At 45.6% G+C, this 26,846-nt stretch overlaps 1 protein-coding gene across 2 annotated transcripts in view; it reads left to right on the top strand.

Moving 5' to 3' along the window:
- ELP1 (elongator acetyltransferase complex subunit 1) overlaps positions 1-23,964 on the top strand; it is a 33,810-nt gene extending 9,846 nt beyond the window's left edge. The window contains exons 9-36 of one of the 2 annotated variants that reach the window (XM_054811147.1): positions 312-402; positions 862-1,092; positions 1,389-1,559; positions 2,853-2,952; positions 3,636-3,818; positions 4,615-4,721; positions 5,178-5,281; positions 6,091-6,144; positions 6,246-6,351; positions 7,024-7,139; positions 7,854-7,927; positions 8,562-8,640; positions 8,907-8,986; positions 9,788-9,928; positions 11,733-11,818; positions 12,390-12,538; positions 13,749-13,872; positions 14,347-14,444; positions 15,664-15,865; positions 17,284-17,345; positions 17,816-17,878; positions 17,995-18,055; positions 18,874-18,987; positions 19,683-19,794; positions 20,911-21,038; positions 21,431-21,585; positions 22,609-22,687; positions 23,824-23,964. In XM_054811147.1, the coding sequence (XP_054667122.1) occupies positions 312-402; positions 862-1,092; positions 1,389-1,559; positions 2,853-2,952; positions 3,636-3,818; positions 4,615-4,721; positions 5,178-5,281; positions 6,091-6,144; positions 6,246-6,351; positions 7,024-7,139; positions 7,854-7,927; positions 8,562-8,640; positions 8,907-8,986; positions 9,788-9,928; positions 11,733-11,818; positions 12,390-12,538; positions 13,749-13,872; positions 14,347-14,444; positions 15,664-15,865; positions 17,284-17,345; positions 17,816-17,878; positions 17,995-18,055; positions 18,874-18,987; positions 19,683-19,794; positions 20,911-21,038; positions 21,431-21,585; positions 22,609-22,687; positions 23,824-23,891 (3,138 nt within the window). In that variant the 3' untranslated portion in view covers positions 23,892-23,964. The remainder of the gene's footprint in view (positions 1-311; positions 403-861; positions 1,093-1,388; positions 1,560-2,852; positions 2,953-3,635; positions 3,819-4,614; positions 4,722-5,177; positions 5,282-6,090; positions 6,145-6,245; positions 6,352-7,023; positions 7,140-7,853; positions 7,928-8,561; positions 8,641-8,906; positions 8,987-9,787; positions 9,929-11,732; positions 11,819-12,389; positions 12,539-13,748; positions 13,873-14,346; positions 14,445-15,663; positions 15,866-17,283; positions 17,346-17,815; positions 17,879-17,994; positions 18,056-18,873; positions 18,988-19,682; positions 19,795-20,910; positions 21,039-21,430; positions 21,586-22,608; positions 22,688-23,823) is intronic. The other variant, XM_054811149.1, reaches the window with a different exon arrangement.
- The last annotated feature ends 2,882 nt before the right edge of the window (positions 23,965-26,846 follow it).

Raw genomic sequence — 26,846 nt, 5'->3', positions numbered from 1 at the left:
CTGCCTTTGGATGCTGAGAGGTCTTTTGGCAGATGCTTCCTCAGTGCCAAGGAAAGCAAAAAGAACATTGCTGTCGTGTTTGTGATTGTATTGCCTCTTTGGCTGTGTGGAACCGCTGTGACAGGTTCTGTTTCAGGATGCTTTGCTCCATGAGTTGGGAGATTTGCAGTACACGAGGGTTATGTTAGTATATTAACCCATGCACCTTACATTGTTGAAAATAAGGAGCAGCTCATGGCCTTGCAAACCAATTGGTTTCATATCCATTCTGCGCAGAAGCAACAATATCAGAGCCGTGTTTGTTTCTGCAGGTTAATGAACTGCTTTGGAATGCAGATTCTACAATCCTGGCTATATGGCTGGAAGACCTGAAGGTGGAAAACTCCAACCCAAACAGTTATGGTGAGAGCGCTGTGTGAGGCTCAGGCTCTTACACTTGCCTGCAAATATGGTTAGCAGTGGGTATTCCTCTGCAAGTTAGGAGACACCGGGGAGGCTTACCTACAGTTTTGAGACCCCTGTGCAGGTCAGGAAGAACTGGTAGTTCAGCCAGAGCTCAAAGCATCTTCCAGACCGCTGTAACTGGAAATGGCATTAATGGAACACTGAAGGTGTGAGCCCTTCGTAAAACATGGGTATCTTCCCACAAGGGGAGCTCAAAGAATTGTAGGATCGACTTTTTTGCACAAAGTCTGTTGTTAAGTTTTCTTGTGCTAGGTATTGTATGACACAGCTCATGGGGTGAAGGCTAGAACTATTATTTTCATTGCACTTAACCCACTCCTAGAAGAGCAGTGGAGGTGGTGAGGGTTTGAGATGGGTCTCAAGTAGTAGCTGTAGTAACTGTTTGTTTTTCTATAGTTCAGCTGTGGACCACAGGGAACTATCACTGGTACCTGAAGCAAAGTCTACATTTTGGTAACTTGGAGGAAAATCAGTTGGTGTCACTGCTGTGGGACCGAGAGAACCCGTACAGACTGCACGTACTCTGCCAGGGTTGGCATTACCTCTCCTATGACTGGCATTGGACCACAGACCGCGGGATGGGGGAGAATAGCCAACATGTGGCAAATGTGGCTGTCATAGATGGAGGTAAGCAGTGGGACTGCTTTGCAGCTCTGGGGTTGGAAGAGGTGGCGTAGCCTTTTGGATGCAGACTGGATGGGATTACGGTAGTTCTGTTAACTGCTGTTTCTACAAAGCTCTTAGTGAGGAGAACTGTGTAATTGATGGAAGTTTCAGAGTGGTTCAATGGCGCTAACTGCTAAGGGCACAGCAACTGTATTTTCCTGTAACATTGTTTCTACTTTCAGTAAAGAACCTAACAAAAGCCTCTCTAACATTTGGACTGGGTTACAGCTTGGATTTTTTTCTCTTCTCTTCCACAGATAAAGTGCTTGTAACAGCATTCCAGCATGCTGTGGTGCCTCCACCCATGTGTACCTATGAGCTCCAGCTCCAACAGGCAGTTAATCAGGTTGCATTTCACACAGATCCCAAGCGTAGTGGAGACATTGCCGTCCTGGATGCTGATAACAAGATCTCTGCATACAGATATGGTGAGAACATGTTGCACTATCTCGTTACAGGAAACCCTCTGTCCCTGAGAACAGTACCCTGAGGAGCTAGTAGGGTGGTGGTCACTCAAGCCTTTTGTAGTCAGGAGTGAGATATGTCTGGTTCACCTTGGGTTCAAGCTCAGTTAGAATCATAGAATCATAGAATGGTTTGGGTTGGAAGGGACCTTAAAGATCATCTAGTTCCAGCCCCCCTGCTGCGGGCAGGGACACCTTCCGCTAGACCACGTTGCCCAAAGCCCCATCCAACCTGGTCTTAAACACTTCCAGGGATGGGGCATCCACAACCTCTCTGGGCAACCTGTGCCAGTGCCTCACCACCCTCACAGGGCAGAAATTTTTTCCTTATATCCAATCTAAAACTACCCTCTTTTAGTTTAAAGCCATTACCCCTTGTCCTGTCACTACACTCCCTGATAAACAGTCCCTCACCATCTTTCCTGTAGGCCCCTTCAGGTACTGGAAGGCTGCAATTAGATCTCCCCGGAGCCTTCTCTTCTCCAGGCTGAACAATCCCAACTCTCTCAGCCTGTCCTCATAGGAGAGGTGCTCCAGCCCTCTGATCAGCTTTGTGGCCTCCTCTGGACTCCTTCCAACGGGTCCATGTTTCTCCTGTACTGGGGCCCCAGAGCTGGATGCAGTACTCCAGGTGGGGTCTCACAAGAGCGGAGTAGAGGGGCAGGATCAGCTCCCTCAACCTGCTGGTCACACCTCTTTTGATGCAGCCCAGGACACGGTTGGCTTTCTGGGCTGCAAGCACATACTGTCAGTTCTCTCATCTCCAGTAGCTTGAGTGGCACAGGAGCATTTTGATGATGCATTGGCTTTGTGAGAAGGCAGCGTTCAGCGCTTGGCTATGTGCTCATGCTGATAATACTCCCCTGCCTAGCTTCAGCTTGAGTAGGGTGCAGCAACTGGTATGTTGTATAACCTCTTCTGATGGCGTGTTGCTGATTGACACTGGAATAGCTTCCTAGGGTCTACGTGAGGCACACAGCACTCCCCAAAGCAGTCCTATATACAATGTAATATGCAGCGTGCTGTGAGACAAGAGACTGTTGCTGGTGTCTCTGAGTTTTTTACTGTGACATTACAAGGTAGCTGTGTTCCCCAGGCTAAATGTTAATGAGGATTAAGTGTTGGCTGCATGTGTAGGGATGGTATTTTCTGACTTGTTTGGTAGTTTCCTGTAGCATGTACTTTTAGATAAGAATAAAGATGGAAGGGACTCTGTTGGCAGGATCTCTAAACTCTGCTTTGTTCCGTGTTTGCTAGGACAGAGCACAATGAATGACCCCACTGTCAGGTTTGGAGCTGTAGGTGGAAATGGATTTAAAGCAGCTGTGGAAACACCATACCTGGATAAAACCTACAGGTAATATAGAACTAGTACAGCTGTAGTGGGGAGAAAAAGGTAATACCTGGCTTGGATGTTTTAGAGGTCACAGCTCTGACCACTTGTCTCAAGATTTTGAAGAGGTTGTCAGATAACCTGGTTTCATTGTGCTGACACTGTGGCTGCAACTAGTGTTAAGGATTGGGCACCACAGTGGGCAGGTTATCTTGAGAAGTGCCCTTGACTGAGATCTGGATCTAGTGGGAGGAGCAACTGTCAGTGACAGCACTGAGATAGCCTTTCCTGTGCCTGGTGCTTTTGGCAATCGTGCTGCACTTTGTGCTCCTGCTCCCAGAGCCAAAGGAGTGACTTTGCAGTGCCCAGGTCTACTGAGCAACAGAGCTGCTTGCATGGCAGGAGCAATGACAAGGTAAAAAAAACCACACCCTGCTCTACATTTGTTCTAATACACAGTTAGCATGGGAGCAGTATTGCCTAGGGAAAACAAATGGTGCTCCCTGGGTCTTGTCCTTCATCTCCAGCCTAGCCTATGGCAGGATTCATGCTTAGGGTGACTGTGTGTTTGTGCACTGGAACCCTCCTGGCCGTGCTGTGTGTCTGAACAGCCAGGCTGTGCCTGGGAAGACCTTCACCTCTCCAGTGAGGTGGCGTACTGAAATCCAATTCTATTTGCTTCCCAGTCTCTCTTTATTTTGCAACAGAGTTGACGCGAGCAGTGACAACAGTGAAGTGATGAATCCTCTAGGGCTCCGATTTCTCACCTGGCTGCCAGATGACAGCTTCCTGGTGGTTGGTCAGGGTCGACATGCTGCTCAGTCTGTCCTTCACCATCTGACTGCAGTACCTCACGTGGCTGAGGCTGAAGAAGAGCGCCTGAATTTAAGGTACTAGAGATCTGTCAGTCTGAAGTCTGAGTGCACCTCTGGACAGTGCCTGGAAGGAGTTAAGTCTTTCAGTAGACATGCAGCCTGGAGGCTGTGGGTTGGGGAATTTGGCTCTCTTCCTGCAGGAGAACCAAACAACTCTTGAAGCTGCCTATTGGTCAGCACTTGCCTGTAGTTATAATGCCTACACACAGCCTGACAAGAGGGTGAATGATAGCATGCCTGTGTCAGTACAGGATAGCTCTGTTCCTTTGTCTGAATTCCAGGCCCTCAGAGGGCTTGAATTCCTCCATTCTACCCTTTGCCCACCATTATCAAGGTCCAGAAGGGAACTGGTAGCCCTTGTTATCCCTGTTCTCACCTGCTGGGCTTTGTGTGGTCAATTGAACTAAAACCAGGTCACAAAAGGAAGCCAGCTGGGATACAGAAATCTGCTTCCTAAAGGGAAAAGGGATCCTGAGAGTCACTTTCTGTAGCACTCACACAGCAAAGACAGGCTGATTTGCATATGAACTGTAGCTTAGAACAAAAGAAGTGTGGGCTCTGCAGAGTGCTGTAAGTATGCAGACAGTGCCTAGCAGTTAGGCAGTGTCTGTTGGCTGGAATTGCTGGTGCTCTGTGGTGCCAATGTCAGCTGGCATAGGTGTGAAAAGACTGCAGAGGATCCTTACATGAACAAGGAATCTGTCCGTGCTGGAGATGTGCATCGTTCCATCTGGCCACAAGAAATGCAGCACCTAGGCGTTAAATGTATCTCCTGTGACTGATGTTCTGTGTCTTCTGTGTCTTGCTCCAGGTTGTCTGTGCCTTTAGATGGAGAAGTGATCAGCCTGTGCTGCAGCCCAGTGACCAAAACTGTAGCTCTGCAGCTTGCTGATAGACGGATCCTGAAATATCTCTGGGGTAAGCTGGGTCCTATTAAAGTACCTGGTCTGAGGTGTAGTTATTACAGATTTCTCAGAATGTTTAATGAGATGATTTGACTTTCAGGGACATGTTTGACTCTTGCTGGTAGTTGGTCCTGCCTTTCATGCTCCCTCTGCTCTCAGAAATGAGCCAAATTTGTGTCAGAAAGCAGTTAATGCTGTTGAGAATAATAGTTCAGACTTTTTGATTTGAAAAGAAGATGACTTTTAGTGATTTCAGAAGTGCTGACTGACTGCCACGTCCTTGGCACTTGTGCCACAGTGGAATAAAGGTGCTACTGACCACCTTCTGTGTCCTGGACTTTTGTGTCAGCATTCCTTCTCTCTGTCAGTGTAGCTTATGCCCAGCTCTGGTTTTCTTGAGATATGTCTCATGTGGTTGTAAAGTCTGAATCTTTGGCTGGAAAACAGTTTGATCTTCTTTGCTCTTTAGAGGCTTCTACTCCAGTGCTTGAACCCTGGCGGACTAACAATGGCTGTGCTGTTCAGTTCCCCTGCCCTTGTGTGCAGACCTCTATCACGAGGATCAGTGGTGAAGTAAGTAAGACTGTGAGCGGATTAGCTCAGTTGTTCTCTGTGTCAAATGTGCACCGTGATCCTCTGCCCAGGGTCCAGTGATACTTCTTGACAGCGATCTTCATAAGGCCCTATGCAGAGCTGAGAGCATATCTTTCCTTGGCTTCTAGAGCGTTTCCGATGGCTTGCACTTACCTCCCAATCTCCCCATTCTATGAATACACTGAATAATGTAATTGAAGAGCGAGAAATTTCAGAATTAAAATTTCCCGCAGTTGCTGCCTTGCTCTTTTTGAAAACAGCATTTTGCTCTGTTTTATCTGAACTTGTCCTATTAGCAAATATGGCTGCATTGAGGTACTGCAGATCTCCTACGACTGGTGATGGTATCTTGAGAGTTACAACAGCTTAAGGAACAACTAGCTATTTTGCTAGTAGCTTCAGGATTTCTTTCCTTCAGTGCACATGCAGGTGAATGCTGTACAGAGCTGCTTTGCTGGGCTCTGTACTAGTGCTTTTCATCTGGTATTTTGGACCAAACATTGCTGAATAAAAAACTAAGTTATCCAGCATGGTTTCTGCTTCTATTTTGTTACTGTGCAGCTTCTGGTACAGGGTAGACCAAGCTAGGTTTCCAGCCAGAAGTGTTTAAAGACAAGTAAGCCCTCCTGGTATAGATGTTGCATGATTTCCTCTCCACCTTCTAAGTAATTCACATGAGGTACTCAGTACCTAATTGTAAGGTACTTCAATCCAGTGCTAGTCGGTGTTGTGAAACACTGTAGATTGTGACACTGATAGCCTATACTTGTCATTCTTTTTATTTACAGGAGATGATCTTGGGCCTTACAGATCGGTGTCGTTTTTTTGTTAATGATACTGAGGTACTAAAGTTTTTGCCCCTCATTGCATCCCCTTTTCCTCTGCCAAAGGCAGCTTTCCTGTTCCACTCTATACAGCAATAAACTTCATCATTTTTCTACAGGTCGCTTCCAATATCACCTCATTTGCAACATACGATGAGTTTTTGTTGGTGACAACCAACTCCCACACCTGTCAGTGCTTCTGCTTGAAGAACACATCAGTGAAAGGTACATGCCAGCTGTAGCTGCCTGCAGTTGGCTGCTCGTCACCATTGTCTTGGAACCACAAGATGTCCCCGTTTTTCACATCCAAACCTGCTGTATTTGGGTCACCTGGAGCAACTGCTTAAGAGATGGAGGAAGAGAGCTGCTTTCAAAAATCTGTCAGAGCAATGAGCACAGGGAGCTGACTTTGTATATCACATGCTTCTGCCAGGGAGCAGGATTTGTCCTGTAGTTGTTGTCCTTTCACTGTTTTCAACAGCTTAGCCCTGTATTCTCTCCCTTCCCTCCATGTCCAAAAAAAAAAAAAAAAGTGCTGTGTGCTATTTGAGGGTGTTGTGGAGAAGGGATCTCCATAGAAAGGGGTTTTGGTGGCATCTGGCTATGAGAGGTGTGATGACCCTGGGAAGGGTAGGATGACAACTTACTGGTCCTTTGCATCTTTCAGTGCTCCTCTCATCTGGTCTGTTGAGCTGTGTGATCCTGTTGTATAGAGAGCATATCTCTACTTTGTGTACAGCAGCACTTAGCACTAAGAGGTCCTCTTCCTGTCCGGAACCATTGGAGGTCACTGGTGTATTGTTGACTCAGTACAACCTTGCAGGGCCACATAGGAAAACCTGGCTGGGGCGCTGTGCTGCAGTGTGCCGTGTGTGCTGATAAATATGCTGTCTTCAGCCCTTCAGACTGGCCTGAGCAGTGCTGCTGCACCCAACAGTGAGACCCTGCGCAAGGTGGAGCGAGGTTCGCGTATCGTCACCGTTGTGCCCCAGAACACAAAGGTTGTGCTGCAGGTCAGTGTCTGCTGAGGTCTGCTGTCAAGGGTGCAGGGGCGCCATCTCAGTGGGCAGCTGGCCAACCTGCGAACAGTGCATGCAGTGCAACAAAGCTGCTGCCCTATACTGCTGCGGCACAGCGCCTCACAAATCAGCTGCCTGGCTGGATGTGGAGGGATTTTGAGCATGCCTGTGGGAGTTAGGTTCAGCACAGGCAGCTGGGTATGTGCAGAACTGGGAAGGGCTATTCAGATTCCTAATGGCTGAGGTAGTGTAGTGCTACATATTGTGGCCTCTCACAGTGAATCTCAGACTCACCTCTTGGTACTAGCTGTATTTGCTAGCAGCCCTCCGTTAGCCTTGGCGCTAAGTTTGAAGTGCTGAGCTCACTCTTCAGAACCAGCAGAGGTTCACAGGATGGAGAAGGATGTCACTGGACGTGTGTAGCCCAACATCTTCCTCAAAGCAGGGGTAACCTGAGAGCTTGATCAGGTTGCTCTGGGTCTTGCCTGGTTGAGTGGAGTCCAGCGTCCTGAGGAAGGAATGTTTCTGAGCTGAGAGAATCTTCAGATTTTTCCACAGTTGTTGAAATTGCATGTCCTTTGAAGTGAAGAAAGAGGCCCATGCACCTGCAAGTAGCAAACAGGCCTAGAAAATTAGCCAGTCCTCACTTTGCCTTCAATGTAGGCAGAGTAACTACAAATAAATAATCCTGTGGATCTTGTGTTATAGATGCCAAGAGGAAATCTGGAGACTGTTCACCACCGAGCTCTGGTTCTTGCCCAGATTCGGAAGTGGCTTGACAGGTAAATGGCACTGGTGTATTCTGGTCTCCTCTCCCTCAGTCTGAGCTGTTAGGGGCTGGCTGGCCTGGTTTTCTTGTGCTGGAGAAGGGAGGGAAGCTAAACTCAAAGTGATTTATTTTGTTAGCAGGAACAAAACTGTTTCTGGGGCTACCAGAAGTCCAGCTTTCAGCAGTCCCAGGAGCCTCTCACTTCACCTCTGAAGGTGATGTGTACTGAGACGGGGTGGGTGGGAGAAGTCTTTGTCTGCTCCCTTCTTCAGGCATCTCAGTCACTTCATGATGAAGCTTGCTGTTTTTCATGGTTTATCTGTTTAATTGACTTGGACTCAAGTTTTCTGAAACGAACTTGGTCCATTAGATTAAAATGTAGTTCTCTGTTTTAAGAGAGGAAGAAAAGTAATGCAAGGACTGTATTTCTTCCTCTACCTGGTGTGCTGGTATGTCCCACTGCAGAGGCTGGCAATGAGAGGATTGACCTTGTGCATTTTTTCTGGAAGGCAATCTACATGGCTTATTGCCTATGCTATTCCATTCCCAAGGGGCCTGTGCTTACAGTTGCAACAGTCAGTTGCTTTTATTTGCAGATATTGCACCTATCCACTATTTAAACTATCCCACTTGACTCATTCCTCCAGGCTTATGTTCAGGGAAGCATTTCAGTGTATGAGGAAGCTGCGAATCAACCTTAATCTTCTCTATGACCACAATCCCAAGGCAAGTATGCCCAATTCTGTTGTGTTGTTTTCCGTATCCATCTAGCCTGGAATCCATTGACATTGAACAATGGTCTCTAAAGAGTAGGTCGTGCTGTCAGTTCTGCTTTTGGCAGAGATGGCTGCACTGCACTGCTGCAGCCTCATGCAGGCAGATCAGGTTTAGCATTTCCTTAATTTTGTACGTTCAGAGAAGGTCTTTGAATTTGTTCTTGTACTTAATGTACTTATGCAGAATAACAGTAGTAATAGTCTTGTTGATTTCAGGTATTTCTGGAAAATGCAGAAACCTTTATCAGGCAAATAGAGTCTGTGAACTATCTCAACTTGTTTTTCACAGAACTGAAGTAAGTATAATTCTGCAAATGTAAGCATGCATGTAATCAGTGGTGGTACATTATTTTGTCAAAATATTGGCAGCTTTTCAGTGTTAGTGCAAGGAGTCAGAAATTTGACATGTTGGGTCATAAAGACTTGAGTAAGCTCAATAGTTTCAGGGACAATCAGTGTGGGGTAAACTGAACAGAGAAAGTTTTGTTCCCTCATAAAGAGGAACCAAGACAGCACTGTTTATCTGAAACCTGAGGTCAAGATACTTGCTTAGATTCCCAAATCAGGTCCCCTGACTTCTTTCTCAAAAGTTGAGTGACAAGAGGCTTTAGGGCATTGGTAGCTTCAGGACTTCTCAAGCTTGCTGAAGTAAATAGTTGTTTAGGAGCTGGAGCTGTCACTTAGCTGTTCTGCTTTATTTTCAGTTTTGACCTGACTTTAAAGTTTTGTCTAGAAATAAAAGCAAATGGCTTAATTTTCAAAGTGCTCTGCGCTCAGCATCTCTATAGTGGATTTAGCAGAAGACAGCTGTATCTTGAAAATTAAAGTCTTGCCTTCTGATTTTTTTATGCAACTAAAGTAGTTCTGACCAGTTTTTTTTCCAATGCCGCTCTTGACTGAGAATCAGTTGGGATGGATGAGAGATGTTGGAGAGCTTTCTGGTAGTGTGGCAGGTTATGTGTCAGTACTGAATGACGCATGATCTGTTTTGTTGAGTAGTTATTTTCTGCATACATTTGTGTTTCTTAATGTTATTGTCTTTGTGCTGGGCTATGTGATGGACAGTGCTGGTATTAATAGTATGTGTTTTTATTTAGAGAAGAAGATTTCACAAAGAGCATGTACCCATCTCTGAATGGTAGCAGTAATGCTCTACCACACCAGCATCGTGATCAGAAAAAAGTAAACCTCATATGTGATGTGATGAGAGTTGCCATGGAACACATTGACCCTCAAAAGTGAGCATTTTCTTATTGTAGGTGAAGGAACCATTAGAGATTTCTAGTATGTCATTTGCAGAAAGCAAAGCTGTCCTTTGGATTGAGAGCAGCCCTGAGGAGAAGGACGTGGGGGTGTTGGTGGATGAAAAACTGAATATGAGCCAGCAATGTGTGCTTACAGCTCAGAAAGTCAATAGCGTGGGCTGCATCAAAAGAGGTGTGACCAGCAGGTCAAGGGAGGTGATTCTGCCCCTCTATTCCACTCTGGTGAGACCCCACCTGGAGTACTGCGTCCAGCCCTGGGGTCTCCAGTACAAGAAAGACATGTTGGACCAAATCCAGAGGAGGGCCACGAAGCTGATCAGAGGGCTGGAGCACCTCTCCTGTGAAGACAGGCTGAGAGAGTTGGGATTGTTCAGCCTGGAGAAAAGAAGGCTCCGGGGACACCTTATGGCAGCCTTCCAGTAGCTGAAGGGGGCCTACAAGAAAGCTGGAGAGGGACTGTTCACAAGGGCATGGAGTGACAGGACAAGGGGTAATGGCTTTAAACTAAAAGGGGATAGATTTAGATTGCATATAAGAAATTCTTTACTGTGAGGGTGGTGAGGCACTGGCACAGGTTGCCCAGAGAGGTTGTGGATGGTCCCCTCCCTGGAAGTGTTCAGGGCCAGGTTGGATGGGGCTTTGGGCAATGTGGTCTAGTGGAGGGTGTCCCTGCCCATGGCAGGGAGGTTGGAACTAGATGATCTTCGAGGTGTCTTCCAACCCAAACCATTCTATGGTTCTGTGATCCTTAACATTGCTTATTTTGCTTCAGATCCTCTGAGGTGAGTGTGTGCTCCACAAACCTCAGGTAGCTGTACATTCCATCTGCTGAGGATGCTGTCCTGAAAACCACATCATCTAATAATTCCACAGATAGCAAAACAATTTTTTACTACAAGAACCAAAGTAATAGATGCAGGATGCTATAAAGGTTTAAGAAATAACACTCAATTTAGGAACAGTTTGTGTGGCATGGGGGACAGAGAGACAGGAGCAAGATTGCTGTCTTTTTGCAAGAGATGCTGGCTTTTTAGAGCAGCTTGCCTTTCAGAAAGATCTCAGCTGTTCCGTTTGAGACTGAATTACTTTTGTAATTCATATTTCTGAATTATTACCTTTTTGGTAACCATCCTGCTTGGATAAATCAACACCAGACAAGGATAAAGGGTGGGAAAATAGGATAATAACAGTGGTTAGTGAAGCAGTGTTAAACCATTGGCAGCTTATATTTGAAACTGTGGATAGAAGAGCAACAGATGGTGGGTTGCTGCTCAACCCAGAAAATTGAGACACTTTTCGGCAAATGGTTTCGGAAAACAAAGCATCCCCTTAGCTGGGAAAGCTATTTTGAAATAGTACATGTGAATGTATGAAAGTGGAAATAACCTCCTAGAAAGCTTTCCTTTTATAAAAAAGACCATTTTCATGCCAGATTTGATTTGGAAAATTGTGTCCAGCTATCTGAGTTTTCAGAGAGAGGTGTTCTCTCTCTGTTATGCTGGCTCGCATGATAAGGAAGCTCATTCTACTCAAAACACAGTTCCAGTCTTGTGACGTGTTTGGGGAGACTTGCTAAGTGGAAAAACCTTTCTGGTGTATTCTGTTCTCTTCCCATTTTTCCTACCTTCCTTTAAAAAGATTGAAATACCTGAGTAGTTTTGTTCTGTTTGGGTTTTTACTAAAATGTAAACTAAAACTTGCATCAACTGTGCTAAAATAGGAATAAGTAGTGTTTCTGCCTTCTCACTTTTTCATTTACTGTTTCTGTTTTCTTCAGATACTGCCTATCAATACTGACAGCACATGTAAAGAAAAGTCCTCCAGAACTGGAAGTTGCTCTCCAGAAGGTTCATGATCTTAGAGGTGGCGTATCAGGAACTCAGAAGTTCTGAAAATGGGTAGTTTGCAGGAGTTTTCATTGTTAGCGTGGTTCACCCTGAAAGTTATTTTAAGATGACTGTTCATGGAAAACAGAAATGTACTTGAAACTAGCTGTGTGCTAATGGAACAGCAGCATATCAGCTAAGATAGGCTGCTGTACATGCCCTCAGCTAATCCTTTTATCTAGGTATGTCAGCAGATAGCCCAGAGTTGAAGCTGTTTTCTCTTTCTTGTCAGAACTCTGGTTTTCCCAGCATGGCATAGGAGATTCCCATTCTGGGTCCTGGTATCTCAAACCGGCAAACTTTGCTTTTATTCTGTGCTAATATTTCTGACTTGTCGCTGTTGCACACTGAACAAGTTACTGTGCTTGGGCTGGTCCTTGAGGTTGCCCAGGAAAGGCAAAGTAACCCCTCCTACAACACAGAACAAGCTGTTAGTTTGATGATCCCTATCTGGTGTCAAGGATGTGCTTGGTAATGCATCCCTCCCTCAGAGCGGGGTTCCACTGCTGATGGTGTAACTGATTATATGCTTCTTTGTCTTGTTACAGAAAGCATTACTCCAGATGTCAAAGCTGTGAGTGCAGAAGAAGCACTGAAGTACCTGCTTTTTCTTGTGGATGTCAATGAATTGTATGATTATTCCTTGGGGACGTATGACTTTGATTTAGTCATCATGGTGGCAGAAAAGTCTCAAAAGGTCTTAGCTTATAGTTCCAGCCAAGGAACTATTTTTCTGCTTTTCCAAAGGTTTTTTGTAGTCTGCAGATCAGCCCACATGTTTTGTTAGTCATAGCTCTGTACCAAGGCAGGGTTCCTGGCTCAGAAGTCCTGTGTGTGCTTGGGATGATACTGGGAAGGTGGTGTGTCTCTGCATCCCTTACTACTTATTGAGCACAGCTTTGGGAATTTGCTTGTGCTCAAGGTGAAGCAGGGCTCTTCTAGGGCAGCACAGCACAGCAAAGTAGCTCTGGGGAAGGGAGGGACTGTGGTCTGAAGTGTTGTGACTGCATGCCTTACATTCCCAGTTCTGCACTCATGATTCTTGCTTTGGTGGTGGCCATGATAATAGCACCTCTCTTCCAGGAGGTTTAATTTGAAATCTCTGAATGTAAATGCCCATCAGGATCTTCAGAGTTTCCTAATGTTACAGCAGAGCCTGCTGTCCGTCAGTTGAAACACTATTCATGTTAAGAGATTTTATGACCTTTGATATGGGGGAAATTGATCAGCATTACAGCTGCAAATTTATACATGATAATAGCTAATAGAAAACAATATGTGATATGATACATATCCTTGAATTTTCATAGAACCATTTTATTTGGAAAAGACCTTTAAGATCATGGAGTCCAACCATTAACCTAGCACTGCCAAGTCCACCACTAAACCATGTCCCTAAGTGCCACGTCTATGTGTCTTTTAAATACCTCCAGGGATGGTGACTCAACCACTTCCCTGGGCAGCCTGTTCCAGTGCTTGACAACCCTTTCAGTGAAGAAATTGTTCCTAATATCCAATCTAACCATCCCTGGCACAACTTGAGGCTGTTTCCTCTTGTCCTATTGCTTTTTACCTGGGAGAAAAGACCAACAACCACCTCACTACAACCTCCTTTCAGGTAGTTGTAGAGAGTGATAAGGTCTCCCCTCAGCCTCATTTTAAATGTCACCAGCCTTTACATGCTGCTGAAGTCTATGTGGGAGCCTGGTAATTTAAGTTAGTGATTCCTGGCAAGAGTACGTATACAGAATTGATTCTTTAAGATGGCTTACATTATTTAAAAAAAAAAAAGCCTTTTTAGAGTATTATCATACAATTTCAAAGATAGGACTGTGTGTTGGTGAAGATGGGGGCAACTAAGTGTCTTACCAGATGAGCTCAACTGCAGTTTTTATTATGCTTTGCAGGACCCAAAAGAATACTTGCCCTTCTTAAATAAACTCCGGAAAATGGAAACCAATTATCAGCGATATACAATAGACAGACACTTGAAGAGATACACAAAAGCTCTTGAGCACCTCAGCAAATGTGGTAGGTGTCCTGCATTCAACATCTCTAAGGAGAAATTCTGCAGTGGAACATATCCATTTTGGAGAGCCTTTGGGGGGAAATAGCTGAAGAAAGAGAAGGATTGCACAAAGCCATCTTCCTTCCTGGTAGTGCATGGTTAACTTACTTCTGCTACACGTGTTTTGTAATGTAGCTTGGTGCAGCGAGAAAGGGGTGAGAATGTTTACTGCTCTGTGATCATGAAGCATAAGTCTTGTTTTGTTCCTGTTGTAGGTAATTTGTCCCCAGTTAGTATTCCTGGCAGAAGTGGAACAAACCTCAAGGAAGTGAACACCTTGATTTTACAATAGTAGAATAGGTGCTTTTGTGCTCTTCCACCCAAGCAGCTCTAGTTGCTTCTTAACGCAGTGAATGCCAGTGAATCCAGACTGGCTGGGAGCCATGAGAGCCATATACTTTCTCTTTTATTGCTACAAAAAAAAATTATTTCTGCAGGTCCTGAACACTTCTCTGAATTTCTGAACTTGGTGAAGGATCAGAATCTGTATTGTGAAGCCTTGAAGCTATACCCCTGTAGCACTCAGGAGTACAAGGTGTGTGAGCACGTGACGCTGCAGTGTGCAAGCTTTTTATTCTCTCACACGTATGTTTGCATGTCCTTGGCACCTTGAGTGAGGGCAGGAATTGAGACAGCAGCTGCTTGTGTTCAAGTTCTGCAGATCATTGCTGTTTCTGTGTTGTCTGAGACCCTCTTCAAGATAATAGCTGGAATGACTCTCAGCACTGACCCTGCAAAGTCTGGTCATCAAAGGAGTAACTGTTGCTTCTTTGATCCCGTGACCAGGAGAGCACTTGGGAGTTCAGTTTCTGCTGCACTATCTTGTGGTGTGCTGTAGAATTCCTCTTACCACAGAAAGACTTTTCTTCCTGTCTTAATCTTTGTGATACCAGCTTTCTGTCTGGCACTTGCAGGTTGTGTGGGGACACTTTGTTATCCTTAAACTGTTCTGAAGAGCACTAGAGAGCTCGGGGTACTTGCAGATGTGCTGTTTCCTAGCATGTAGTGTCCCTTGTTGGTTTCGATATTACTGAAGAACTTTAGCTTGCCCAAGGCTGAGGTAAAATGTAAATGAATGTGTTTAATATGATTTAACCTAGATATTGTAAATACATAACACACAAGCCTTTGTAAAAGAAGTAAATTAAGAAGTAAGAGAGGAAATACAGAAACTTAGTCTGTATATGGTGAAAGCAGAAAGGACTTTGTCCTCGTGAGGGAGGTCTGTTCCTGACTCTAGCTCACTGGGAGTCTTTCTTTATTCCTTCTGTATTCCAGTCAAATCCACCCACCCTGTCTTTATGGAGATTGTGAGCTTTGAATAGCATAGTGAAGCTTAGGGTACTGATTCACAGGAGCCTGTGCTTATAGAGTTGCAGGGCTTGCATCCTCCCTTGTGCCAATGTTTGACTCCTGGAGTAAGTTGGTTCAGGGAGACATTCTAACAAAAACCACACGTGTGAGTTGGGAAGAAGGTGCTGATTTCCTGCAGTATGTCATTTACCCAGCCTTTGGCTTGGAGAGTTAGGTACCTCCCCATGTCTCTTACTTTAGCTCTGTGGGGTGTCTCCATGCGCTAATCATCAGCCCTTGGCTTGATACAAAATTCGAAGTAGGATAGGAACATTGTGCCTGGAGTTTCCTTGGGAGAGTGGGAATAGGCTTTTGTTGATGGGCACTAAATTTTTACTAATGGAAGACTGCTACTGACTCTACAGCTGATTTCTTATTTCCTTTTTGTCCCTTTCTTGCAGGATATCAGCGATGCATATGGGGAGTACTTGATTCGGAAGCAGCTATATGAACAGGCTGCACTGATACTTGCTCGTGCTGGTATCTTTACAAAAGCACTTGATGCTTTTCAAAACAGTGGCAGCTGGCAGCAAGCTCTGTGCATGGCATCACGGCTTGGTTACACGAAGGATAAGCTGTCCAGCCTGGCACGCAGCATGGCAGGTAGGCCTTGAGGAGATGAAAGTGTGGAGAGCAAAACTGGCTGCTGTTATTTTTGGTTCATTTTGATTTTTCCTAAAATTTAGTTAAACCCTCAGTCTTCAGCAGTGTTATTCTTAAAGGGAGAACAAAGATCCCACTTTTCACAAGGGTATGTGTGATTGCACATGACCTCTGTTTCTCAAAGGAACCAAAAGATGTTGGGGCTGAGCTAGTAGGCACCCAGGAGTTGCCAAGCTGTCTGTGGCCTTGGATGCTCCATGCTGACTGCTTCATGCACTTTTTCCATGCAACCAGCTGCTGAACTGCTGTTCCAAATTGCCTCTTTGGTTAACCTTAGGGAATGGAGATTCTCTGAAGTGTCTGATGTGACTGAGGCCTCTAGACATCATTGACATAAGTACTGTGCCTAGTCACAGACCTAAAAGGCTATTGGATAATTCAGAGCTGCGTCTTCATGTTTTCTCCTTAAAACCTGCTAGCAGCAAGGACCAGCTGGTACATGTGAAGCTATGTGCCATCCTACTGCAAGAGAAAAGGGTAGCTGGTCTCAGAATTTGTGCTCACTAGGACATACCAGATTGCATGCGTGAGATATGTTGTGGACCTGGCATATATTTCAGCAAGAGAAATGGAGCATCATACTGGTTTCTGTGTTACTCAGAGGCAGAGTTTATGAAAGTTCCACTTACACAGTAGGAATGTGGCTTCTGGGAGTGTAGTCTTCCAGAGTTGGATATTCCAGTATTTTCTTTTTCTGTCACTTAATGAGATTTGAATCCTTCATGTCTTCCCTTTAATACTTTTTCTGGTGCCCATCTTAATTACAACTGTAGTTTAGCAAAATGAGCAGACACAAGCTGTCTTGGGTGACATTGCTTTGCTTGGGTAATTTCTATTTTTTTCTTTTTCTTTTTTTTTTTTGGTGTTGTGTATCACTTGCTCTCTTTACGTTGCATCCTAGCATACTAACCAGTGCCAAAGCTGGTTCTGACTTGGGACTAGAAGCCCTGAATCCCACAAGCTTGACGGCTGCAGTCCATACCACAGAGAGCAGGTGTCAAAGTGCTCCCTGCATATAGCAAGGCTGTGATACACTGAAGCTTTCAAGAGAGATTTCCTTTGTACATCCTGCCCTCCTCCACTTAAGAGACTCTTCATTATTTGTGTCTCAGACCTGGAGGAAAACACTCTCCTGCTGACCTTTAGGGACGTGCACTAGCAACTTCAGAAGCAACTGGCTGATGATGTTGCAAGTTCATGAATTCTTGGCGTCAAGAAGCCCTTCTTTTTACTTGGCAGATTGTGTGACCAAGTGTGTGTAGAACGTGCCTCAGTGAGTGGGATTTTCCTCTACATTGTAGTTTTGTGGCACAAAATCCAGCTGCTTCTGAAAAGCTGAACTGTACCTTTTCTTGTAGGAAAACTAGTTGAACAGAGAAAGCATGCAGAGGCAGCCATACTCCTGGAGCAGTACACTCAGGTAATGTAATCACCCTCCATGTCCTCTGTCAGAGAGATAACGCCATCTGTGTTTTGTCTTTTCTCCTGAGCCACATGTGACTCCATGCACACTGACAGCAAAACAGTCTGTGCCATGGGGTCTCTTGGGGAGGGCAGTGCAGGTCCAGGTGATGCATTGAGCAGGGTGGGGATGAATGCTGCATTTTTCCACTCCTGAACCTGCCCCTGCTTTGGTATGAAAAGCTTTTATCTCAGAAAGCTGAAGCATGAGGGCTGGAATAAAGAAGACAGTTCAGAGGGATTTCCTCTCGGCATGGGAGAAGTAACGTAGTTTGGGGTTTTTTTCTGTCAGTACTGCAAAGCACCTGGCATAGTAGTGTTTTCCTGTCCTGACTGATACTGCTGCGTAGAAATGTGCATCTGAGTAAGTGCTACTTGAATGTGTATTACTAGCATCAGTAGCAGTACACGGTTGCTCTTTCCTTCTAGGACTATGAAGAGGCTGTTGTCCTGCTCTTAGAAGGGGCTCTCTGGGAAGAGGCTTTACGACTGGTAAGATATTTCAAAGCTCAAGAACCAGTGGAAATATTTCTTTAGAGCACAAGAACAGAGGGATGAGATCTGGGTTAGATCGTTAAATAATATATTGTTTCATTTCTCTGATCCAGATTCACAAGTATGGTAGACTGGATATCCTGGAGACCAACTTCAAACCTGCTATTCTGGAAGGTGAATCTGTGCAAGAATCTGAGGCTTCTCTGTGCTATAGAGGCTGAAGAAGGTCTTTACTGGGTCTGTGAGAAGTCACAGCACTCCAGTACTGAAAGCTGTGTGGAAGGATGCTTTGAGTCTGCCCAACTGATGCTGCCCAGTTAGCTGCATTTGGTTCTATTCAATGCAGCTTGAAGCCCTGCAGTGTCATGAGCTCTTTTTAGCTTAGACAAGCTCATTCTGAGCTTTTCCAGACCTCACAGTCACAAACCGCAAAGAGGTCTGTGTCTGCACATCCATGAACAAGCAGGGCAGTCCTTGTTCCAGAGCGCATGCGGCAGCAGAACTACAGACTAAGAAAATGGATGACTGTCCTATAAGCTTTTAGGAGTAGTTTTGATGGTTTGGTTCGGGTTTTTTTTGGGGGTGGGGGGGTGGGAATTCTCCCTTCTATCCAGGAAGGATGGATTAGTTGTTTTTCCTTTTTTGTGCTATGGGCAGTAGGTTTTATGAGTTGAGGGATTTTTTTCTTTAATTCAAACCTAATTAATGTAAAGAGATTTGCCAGAGAGCTTTCTGCTCTTCCCGTATCTGAAACAGACTCTTGTTCTAGAAAATGCTTGTCTGGCAGGTTAATTCACTCTGCATCCGGGTGCATCTTGTTTGGTGGCCTCCTGTATAATAAGCTTTGAATTTCCTTCCACTTGAGTCCTTTTGCATGCTTTGCACCTGACTTCTGAGCTTGTTGAAGGAAACTTCAACACTTCTTGTGTAAAAAAAATGCTTTTCTGCTTCTGTTGCACAAATGTTCATGTTTTGATTTTCTTACTGAGCAGCTCAGAAAAGTCAGCTGATCTTCCTAGATTCTCAGAAAACAGCATTTCTTCGCCATAAGAGTCGCCTGCAAGTGGTCCGAGAGCTGAAGGAGAAGGCTTGCGAGAGCCTGCAGGGTTGGTATTGAAATGCACACAGACTTTCTCCTGCATAAGTAATTGTGATCATCTTTTTCTTTGTGGTCTCCATTTGCCTGGTGGCGCTGTGGTCTCTTTTAGCTTCAGTGGTATCTACAAAAGTAGAACAGCATTCTTCTCACCCTCTCCTCACACCATACTTGGACTGTGATCGTTTGACCTTGCTCATTCTGTAAAGACAGCTTTCTTTTCAGTGCTATCTGTGTCACAGCTTTCACGGGATCAAAATGCACCTGAAAGCTCTTCAGAATGACACAGCATTGTTTCCACAATGCCAGCTTGGCCGGGTCAGACAGTGCTCAGCATGTCCTTTGTGCTGAGTACCTACCAGGCATATTCACCTGTCAGCTCACACAGGCTCAGGGCAGTTTTCTGAAAGCAGAATGCTTTGTCCTGGTCCAGATTTGCTGCACTGAGATTGTCATCCCTCTGATTGTGCTGTTTAATATCACAGTCCCCACCAGGGCAGAGGAGCAGTGTTCTTCTCACAATTACTGTTTCTTCTCATGTGCTGGCTGAGAGGAGTTGAGAGCTGTAAGGCCCTGAAATGCCAGCAGGTAGAATGAATCTGCACAAGCTGCTTCTCCAACAAGCTACATAGATTACCCAGAGAGGAAGCTTGGAATAAGTGTGACCTTTTTCCATACTGTGACAGTTGTTAACGTGTTTTGCAGATTATGAAATGCCAAATTGCCCAGGATTGGATCTTTTCTCTGAAACCAGCAGTGTTGTGACAACCAGTGACATGAACAGCAAATATTCACAGAGCAATTCAAGAATATCAGCGTAGGTATCTGCCTCCAAATTAGGTAGTGGCTACCCTGGCATCAGCATTTGGGAGGGCAGCTTGCTTATGCTTGGCATGCTCCTCCTCACAGCTGTGCGTGCCTTGAAGCTACTTTAATTATAGGCATTTTGTGGTTATTTTAACTCTTACTGGGAGGGGGAGAGGCGAAAATGCCAGAAGCTACTAGTGCAACAGGAACTGAGTGCCCAGCAGAAGAGCTGTGAACACAGACTCTGGGCAGGAGCTGGCTCTGTGGGTGTCAGGCATGTTGCCAGAATAGCTGGCTGTGGGAAGCTCAACACAGAATATGGGCAGAGATCCTCAAACGTTAACAGCTTGTGCGCATGGCGTGTGCTCTTTGTCCTGGGTTTTGGGTGGGGCTTGCTACTAAATTTCATACCGATGTCTTCCCACAGTGTTGCTTTTGAGTGCTCTTAAGAACATGAGCTGCAGTGTGGGGTGGGGTGTGTTAGAGGCTGGTGTGGTCTGTGGGACCACTTCTGAATTCCCTAGCTGACATGTGGGAAAACTGTGGACTTTTTAGGGCATTCCCTGTGGCCTAGGTGAAAAGAGGAAGAGAATGCAAACGAAGTATTGAGCATACCTGTGTCAGAGTGTGCTGATCCTTTGGGGACCTTGTGTAACTATTACTAGCCTATGATTAGAAGTTGTTTTCCTGTGATAATAGGCAGAAACTGAGCTGATTAGTGCACAGCTTGTAGATATCAGAAATGAAAATGTGCACAGGCAAGCACAGACCCTGGCACTAAATTGTTTTAAGTAAAGCTCAGCTTTGGCTGACAGTGACTGCTGCCAAACAATTTACCTGTCTTTGTGCTTAGAGCAATGCTTTAACCTTGCTGGAGCACAGAGCAGTCCTTTTTGTAGTAGAGAAACAGCCTGACTGCTGACTTGTGTTTCAGACCACAAAGGATATTGGTTGAGTAGCATTGAGAACATTGACACAAAGATACATAAGCTTACATGCAATCCCCTCTCACTGGAGAGAGTAGAGTTGAGTAGCAGGTTTCATGGACATGGTTGATGTTCCTTCAGACTTATCCTTTACAGCTAATCCTGTTGCGCACGCTGTAATTAAGCATCCTCCTTTCCAGGCGATCCTCAAAGAACCGGCGCAAGGCTGAACGCAAGAGATACAGCTTGAAGGAGGGGAGTCCTTTTGAAGATATGGCACTTCTGGAAGCCCTGGGAGAAACTGTTCGTGCTGTTGAGACTGTGAAGGGTAGGACACTTGATGATCTTAATCCACTCCACAGCTTGTGAGGACAGCTATGGCAGTGTGCCCCCTCTTGTTTCTAATGGATGTGCTGGGGAGAGAAGCTGCCTGGTCCATAAGACCATCTGTGGTGGACGTTGATTTAGTTCATCTGCCTCCGTACCTGGAAGAACGCATAATAGTGTGAGCTCTCCACATTTGAAGTTTGGGAGCAGAGAAGTGAGGCCTTGCCAGTGCCATGACAGATTTGTCTCACATTTGTACTCGAGCACGGTAGGGGCTGGGTAGGGACAGAACCAGTTCTGATTTGCTGCTCCCGTTCCTGTGCCCTGATACAGCTGTTTATTTAGCATACCTGTGTTAATTGCTATTGCTTGTGCTTCTGTTCCCTCCTGCAGGAGACATACACATCCTTCTGAAGCAGCTTGTGCTGTTTGGCTATGATGAGCAAGCTGGGGCACTGCAGCAAGTCCTGGAAGAGGTTTTGCAGTTGATGGAGAGCTCGATCCCGGAAATCTGGACTCCAGACCTGCAGCAGAATTCTGTCAGCCCGGTCTGTGCTCATCCACAATACCCATCACACCTGGTATACAATACCAAGTATTGAGCAGTATTTTGCATTCTTCAGCAGAGAGTCCAGAATCCTTCCCTGGCTTTCCAGATCTGATTTTTTTTTTTTCTGTAGAGGTAAAATAGATCATCTGTGCAGTACCTGCCAAGTCAGTACGCTCAAGATGTGTACAACAGGTATAGCCTGCAGTGTCCCTTGCACTGAATGCCATGTTGGACATGATGAGCCTCATAGGGCTTGTGTTACCTTGTCCTAGTGGTGACTTCTTTTCATAAGCTCTATTTTAAGTAAATTGTAGAAGATAGAAACACTGTCTTCTTTTTCAGGTGTGATGGTCGAAGTATTAGCATAGCTTTTATGTATGGAGTAGTGTTTGTCAGACCTGGTGGCATGAAGTGGAAAGCTACCAGACTGGTCAATTTAGTCTGAACTGGTATATCATAAGCAGTATATTGCAAAAAGAAGGGTTACATCAGGTTTCTGAGCTTCAGCTTAATGCAGAATAAGGAAATAATGAGGACTGCACTTAGGTCCCTTCCAAAGTAAGTCTATTTCTAGTAAGTAGTTTCTGAGCATTTATGGTGAACACGAGATATTCCCCAGTATCTTCTCCCTAACTACTGATTAGCAAGACTCTAAGGACAAATTGAAACTGTTCTATGTGACAGGGAGCTGAGACACTCAAATGAACGTTAAACATTGCTGGCAGTATAATGAAAGTAGTCCTGCCAAGTCATGACACAGTGCTGTGAAGAAGTAGGTGCTGGGATAAGGCTTCTGTGTCCTGAGAAGCTGTCTGAAAGCAGTTCTCTCTGCCTTTCTGTTAACTTTTCTGAGACATTACTGGGCTTTGATCGCATGTCCCTGGTCACTTTGTACTCTGAGGTCTCCTGCAGGCAGCTGCTTCTGCTTTTGGAGACTAACAGCAGAGTTTACTTTGCAGCTATCCCTGCTCTTTGCCTTGCTTTGTGCAGGTTGGAACATGGATATTGCTTCTTTGTACAGGTCCTGGGACCCAATTCAACTGCTAACAGCATTATGGCTGCCTATCAGCAGAAGAGGATGGTGACTCCTGTTGTACAAGGTTAGTTGTGGCTCTGAGTTAGGTATGGGTGTGAAACGTCAGTGAGGTCGGTGGGTTTTGAGGCTCTCCAAGTATTGCTGGCTGCCAACAGTTGCAGCATTTATTCAGTTGTAGGAGTTTCTTGCTTTTCTTTATGGTGTACCCTCCTGTCTTTTGGCAAGTGAGCAGCCTTCTTAATAAGATTTTCTCTGAAGTCCTGTGCTAAAACTACTGTCTCAATTACGCTCCTGACTTCCTCTGTGTGTGTAGTGTCTGTCTGTTGCAAGGGCATTGGAAGTCTATCTTAAGGAATGTGTGAGTATTGTTGTTTAACACCAGCCGGCAACTAAGCCCCATCCCACCCTGGGGGAGTGAGCATGGGGGAGAGAATCGGAAGGGTAAAAGTGAGAAAACTCGTGGATTGAGATAAGAACAGTTTAATAATCGAAATAAAATAATAGTAATAGTAACAATAATAATAAAATGAATAAATTGTAATTAAAAGACAAATAACAAAAAGAGAAGGAAACAAAACCCAAGCAAAGCAGGTGATGCAAATGAAAAACAGTTGCGTACCACTCTTGACCAGGCCAGGCTACAGTCTGTCATGGTCTTTTACTATCTTGAAGTCCTTGCAGCTAATGCATACGTGGGGCTGAGAGACCTAGCAAGGGCTGGTCCCATCTTCCCTCTGTCTTCCCTCTTCCCCACTGGTCTTACAGTCTGTTTCCCTATTAGTCCTGGAATTGCGTGGAGAAATCCTCTAATGAACCTCTAGATGCAACCTGTCTATTGCCACTTGCCAGGGCTGCTCCGGAGAAAACCTTGCACCTCTTATTCACACTTAAGAGCCAGCTGGCTGTTGTGTATGATTCCCAGTTATTGCTGAATGGACAAGAGTTCTGCTTTCTGACATTGATAGTCACCTCCTCATTCTGAACAATAACATTTAATGGAGAGGGGACTTGTTTTGCCCTGGAAATTTATTTCTGTAAGCAGTTCTGCTGTGTGATCAGTCACTAAAGGGAAATGCCATGTGTCAGAGACTTCTCGGTGTCCTTTGATGTAGAGGAAAGTAAAATAAGTAGTTGACAGCTCCTGAAGAAACCATATTGCTGTTACCCTCCGTTCTGACACTTGTGCTGTTTGCCTTCCAGATCCAGAATTACTTATTCCACCAAAACTCAATAAAAATCTACAGTGGAAACTACATCTTCTCCAATAACTGAAAGCTAAGGAATCCCAGTGGACTCTGAGCTGTAACTGTTCATATAATTTAATTACATCTTTACAGAAAACATTGTTGTCCTGGTGTTTCTGATACACTGTTCTTAGGGCTGTGTAAGTGAAGAGTGCCTACACCAGTGGAGGGTGTGACTGTATGACATCACACTAATGGGGGCAGCCACTCACATCCCACTGCAGAGGTGGTTTGTCAGGTTGGGGAGTAACGGTGGCAGCTCCAAATGCTGCTGGTTGAATCCAACATCTCCCACCACTGTTCCCTCCCTTCTGGATGAATCAACTCCACCAGTGTCAGACAGGCTCTTTTCTCTGCCATCACTCCGTCCCCTGGATGGTACCTGCCATGATGACAGGTCACCTTTTAAAGCTGTTCAGCCTGGTTTAGAGATCTCACCAGTAAGTGTGTACCAGTAGCGAATTGTTGTAGTTGCTAAACAAATGAGTTGTGTTTTCTCTGTGGAGGCTGGATATTGGTAATGCCAGATTTTCATCAGAATCATTTTGTTAGATCAGTGAAACCTGCAGTACCAACAGCCATTAAGTGTCCTGAAAGCATACCCCTTTCCTCAGGTAGAGGGAAACATGAATAAAAGCAGAAAGTGGGGTGGGGAGTGTCAGTGTCACATACTGGTGCATAATACTGCCCTAATTATCTCAGTTTTGAGATAGCTAATGTTGCTGTATGGCACTGACAGCAGCAGCTGTACCCTGATTATGTTCCGTGCTATTGCAGAACAGTTCCAACAACCTCATACCCAACAACTGGGTTTTACCCCAGAATACTTCTGCTATCTGACTTGAGAAGTAACAGCAGCAGTCCTGGGAGCGGAGGAGGGGGACAAGCTCTGCAGGCCAGGCTGGAAACCCTTTCAGCGGTCACAGCCCTCTGTCAGTTAATTTTGGTCCGGCAGCTGCTGTATTCAGTGCAAGCCATGCCAGTTAGGTGCTGTGGAAAAATGTCAGCACAAAGAAGGCACTTCCTGTCTGCTGGAGGTATCTGATGACACAGCAATGGGCTGTGTTCTTACTACACAGCATTAGTATGTGTCTAGTGCTGCACATCCTTGCTTTTGTGATGTGAGAACTCCATCATACTGCGCTGTATGTGCTGTGCTGGCTTGGGGTTGGAGGGATAAAACAATCCTTTGTCAGTGAAGCATTGGAGTGGTCTTATTTCCAGCTGCTCTGAGTTACGTGGCCTGTTCTGGGTGGTGCGGGGATGGCTTATGCCCATTGTCATGTGCTGGAAAGAAATTCTCCAAGAGTAAAGCCTTGAGATAGCAAAACACATGAAAGGCTGCACAGGGTAGGAGTGTTTTACTGGGTGTGGGTCTTCAAAATGGTAGCAGAACATAGTCCAAGATGAAATACAGATGCCATCTTTCAGATCAGGGGAAAGGGGTGATGGAGTCTGTGGTCCTCCAGGCTATGGAGCACTCTGGCCCTGCAAATGAAATGCAGCGCTGACATTGCTAATTCCTGGCATTCTTGTATCTGAGGCCAAGAAATGCTGAGGCCTTGCACAGCCTAATCTATGGTCTAGAAAGAGATCCCCTCTTTAAAGAACCCAAGAAAAGGTAAAACTACTGCTGGCTTACTGAGGATTCATACTTGTGCCTAAACACAGCAGTTCCTTTAATATACATATATGAGTTCTGCTTTTCCATCATGGTGATGGTCAAAAGCTGAAGACCATCTGGTCATATTCTCCTGTACTCCCATCAAGGCAAAATCACTCTAAGCCTGCCATCCAGGTAGAAGACCAGTCTTCTAAATCATTCATGTGGTAATTCATCACTGAACTCCATTGTCTTCCCCTACCCCTCTCCCTCCTGAGTGACTTTGACTAAGGAGCAGTAGAGCAGGAAGCAGCACCTACGGTCCTGGAACCTCCAGCAGGGATGTCCTGCCTCCTGCCACCTCCTCCTCCTCTTGCAGTTGCTGAACCTTAGCTGCTTTTCAGCAGCAGCCCCACATCTGCTTTGCTGTGATTTCTACTAGGATACTCTTTTGCTTTCCTAGTGACGCATGTCATCTCCAAATACATTCTGCTATGGCTGCTGTTTTCACAAACACATTGACTCTTCTGAGTCCTGTAGAGGCACTTAGAAAGAGGTGCAGTTACTGGGAATTGAAGTAAGCTGTTAATGCAGAAATAGTGCGTTAGCTTAAGTATGGTGGGTTGACCCTGGCTGGGGGCCAGGTGCCCACCAGAGCTGCTCTATCACTGCCCTCCTTCACTAGACGGGAGAAAAGGTATAACGAAACGCTTGTGGGTCGAGATAAGGACAGGGAGAGATCACTAAGTATCAGACTGAACGTAGAGAGAAAATTCATTAATTTATTACCAAGCAAAACAGAGTAGAGGAATGAGAAATAAACCCAACTCTTAAAACACCTCCCCCCACCCCTCCCATCTTCCTGGGCTCAACTTCACTCCCGGCTTCAACCTCCTCCCCCACCCCCCCCAGCGGCACAGGGCGATGGGGAACGGGCGTTGTGATCAGTTCATCACACGGTGTTTCTGCTGCTTCTTCATCCTCACGGGGAGGACTCCTCTTAATCATTCCCCTGATCCGACATGGAGTCCTTCTCATGGGAGACAGTCCTTCATGAACTTCTCCAACGTGAGTCTCTCCCACGGGCTACAGTCCTTCACGAACTGCTCCAGTGTGGGTCCCCCACGGGGTCACAAGTCCTGCCAGCAAACCTGCTCTGGCCTGGGCTCCTCTCTCCATGGGGCCACAGGTCCTGCCAGGAGCCTGCTCCAGCGTGGGCTTCCCACAGGGCCACAGCCTCCTTCAGGTGCCTCCACCTGCTCCAGCGTGGGGTCCTCCATGGGCTGCAGGTGGAATCTCTACACCCCCTCTTCCTTCCTCCATGGGCTGCAGGGGGACAGCCTGCTTCACCATCGTCTTCACCACAGGCTGCAGAG

Source organism: Grus americana, chromosome Z (assembly GCF_028858705.1).
Source record: "Grus americana isolate bGruAme1 chromosome Z, bGruAme1.mat, whole genome shotgun sequence".
Classification (NCBI taxonomy): domain Eukaryota; kingdom Metazoa; phylum Chordata; class Aves; order Gruiformes; family Gruidae; genus Grus; species Grus americana.
Note: the sequence above shows the minus strand (reverse complement) of the source record. Positions and strands in the feature narration are given on the sequence as shown.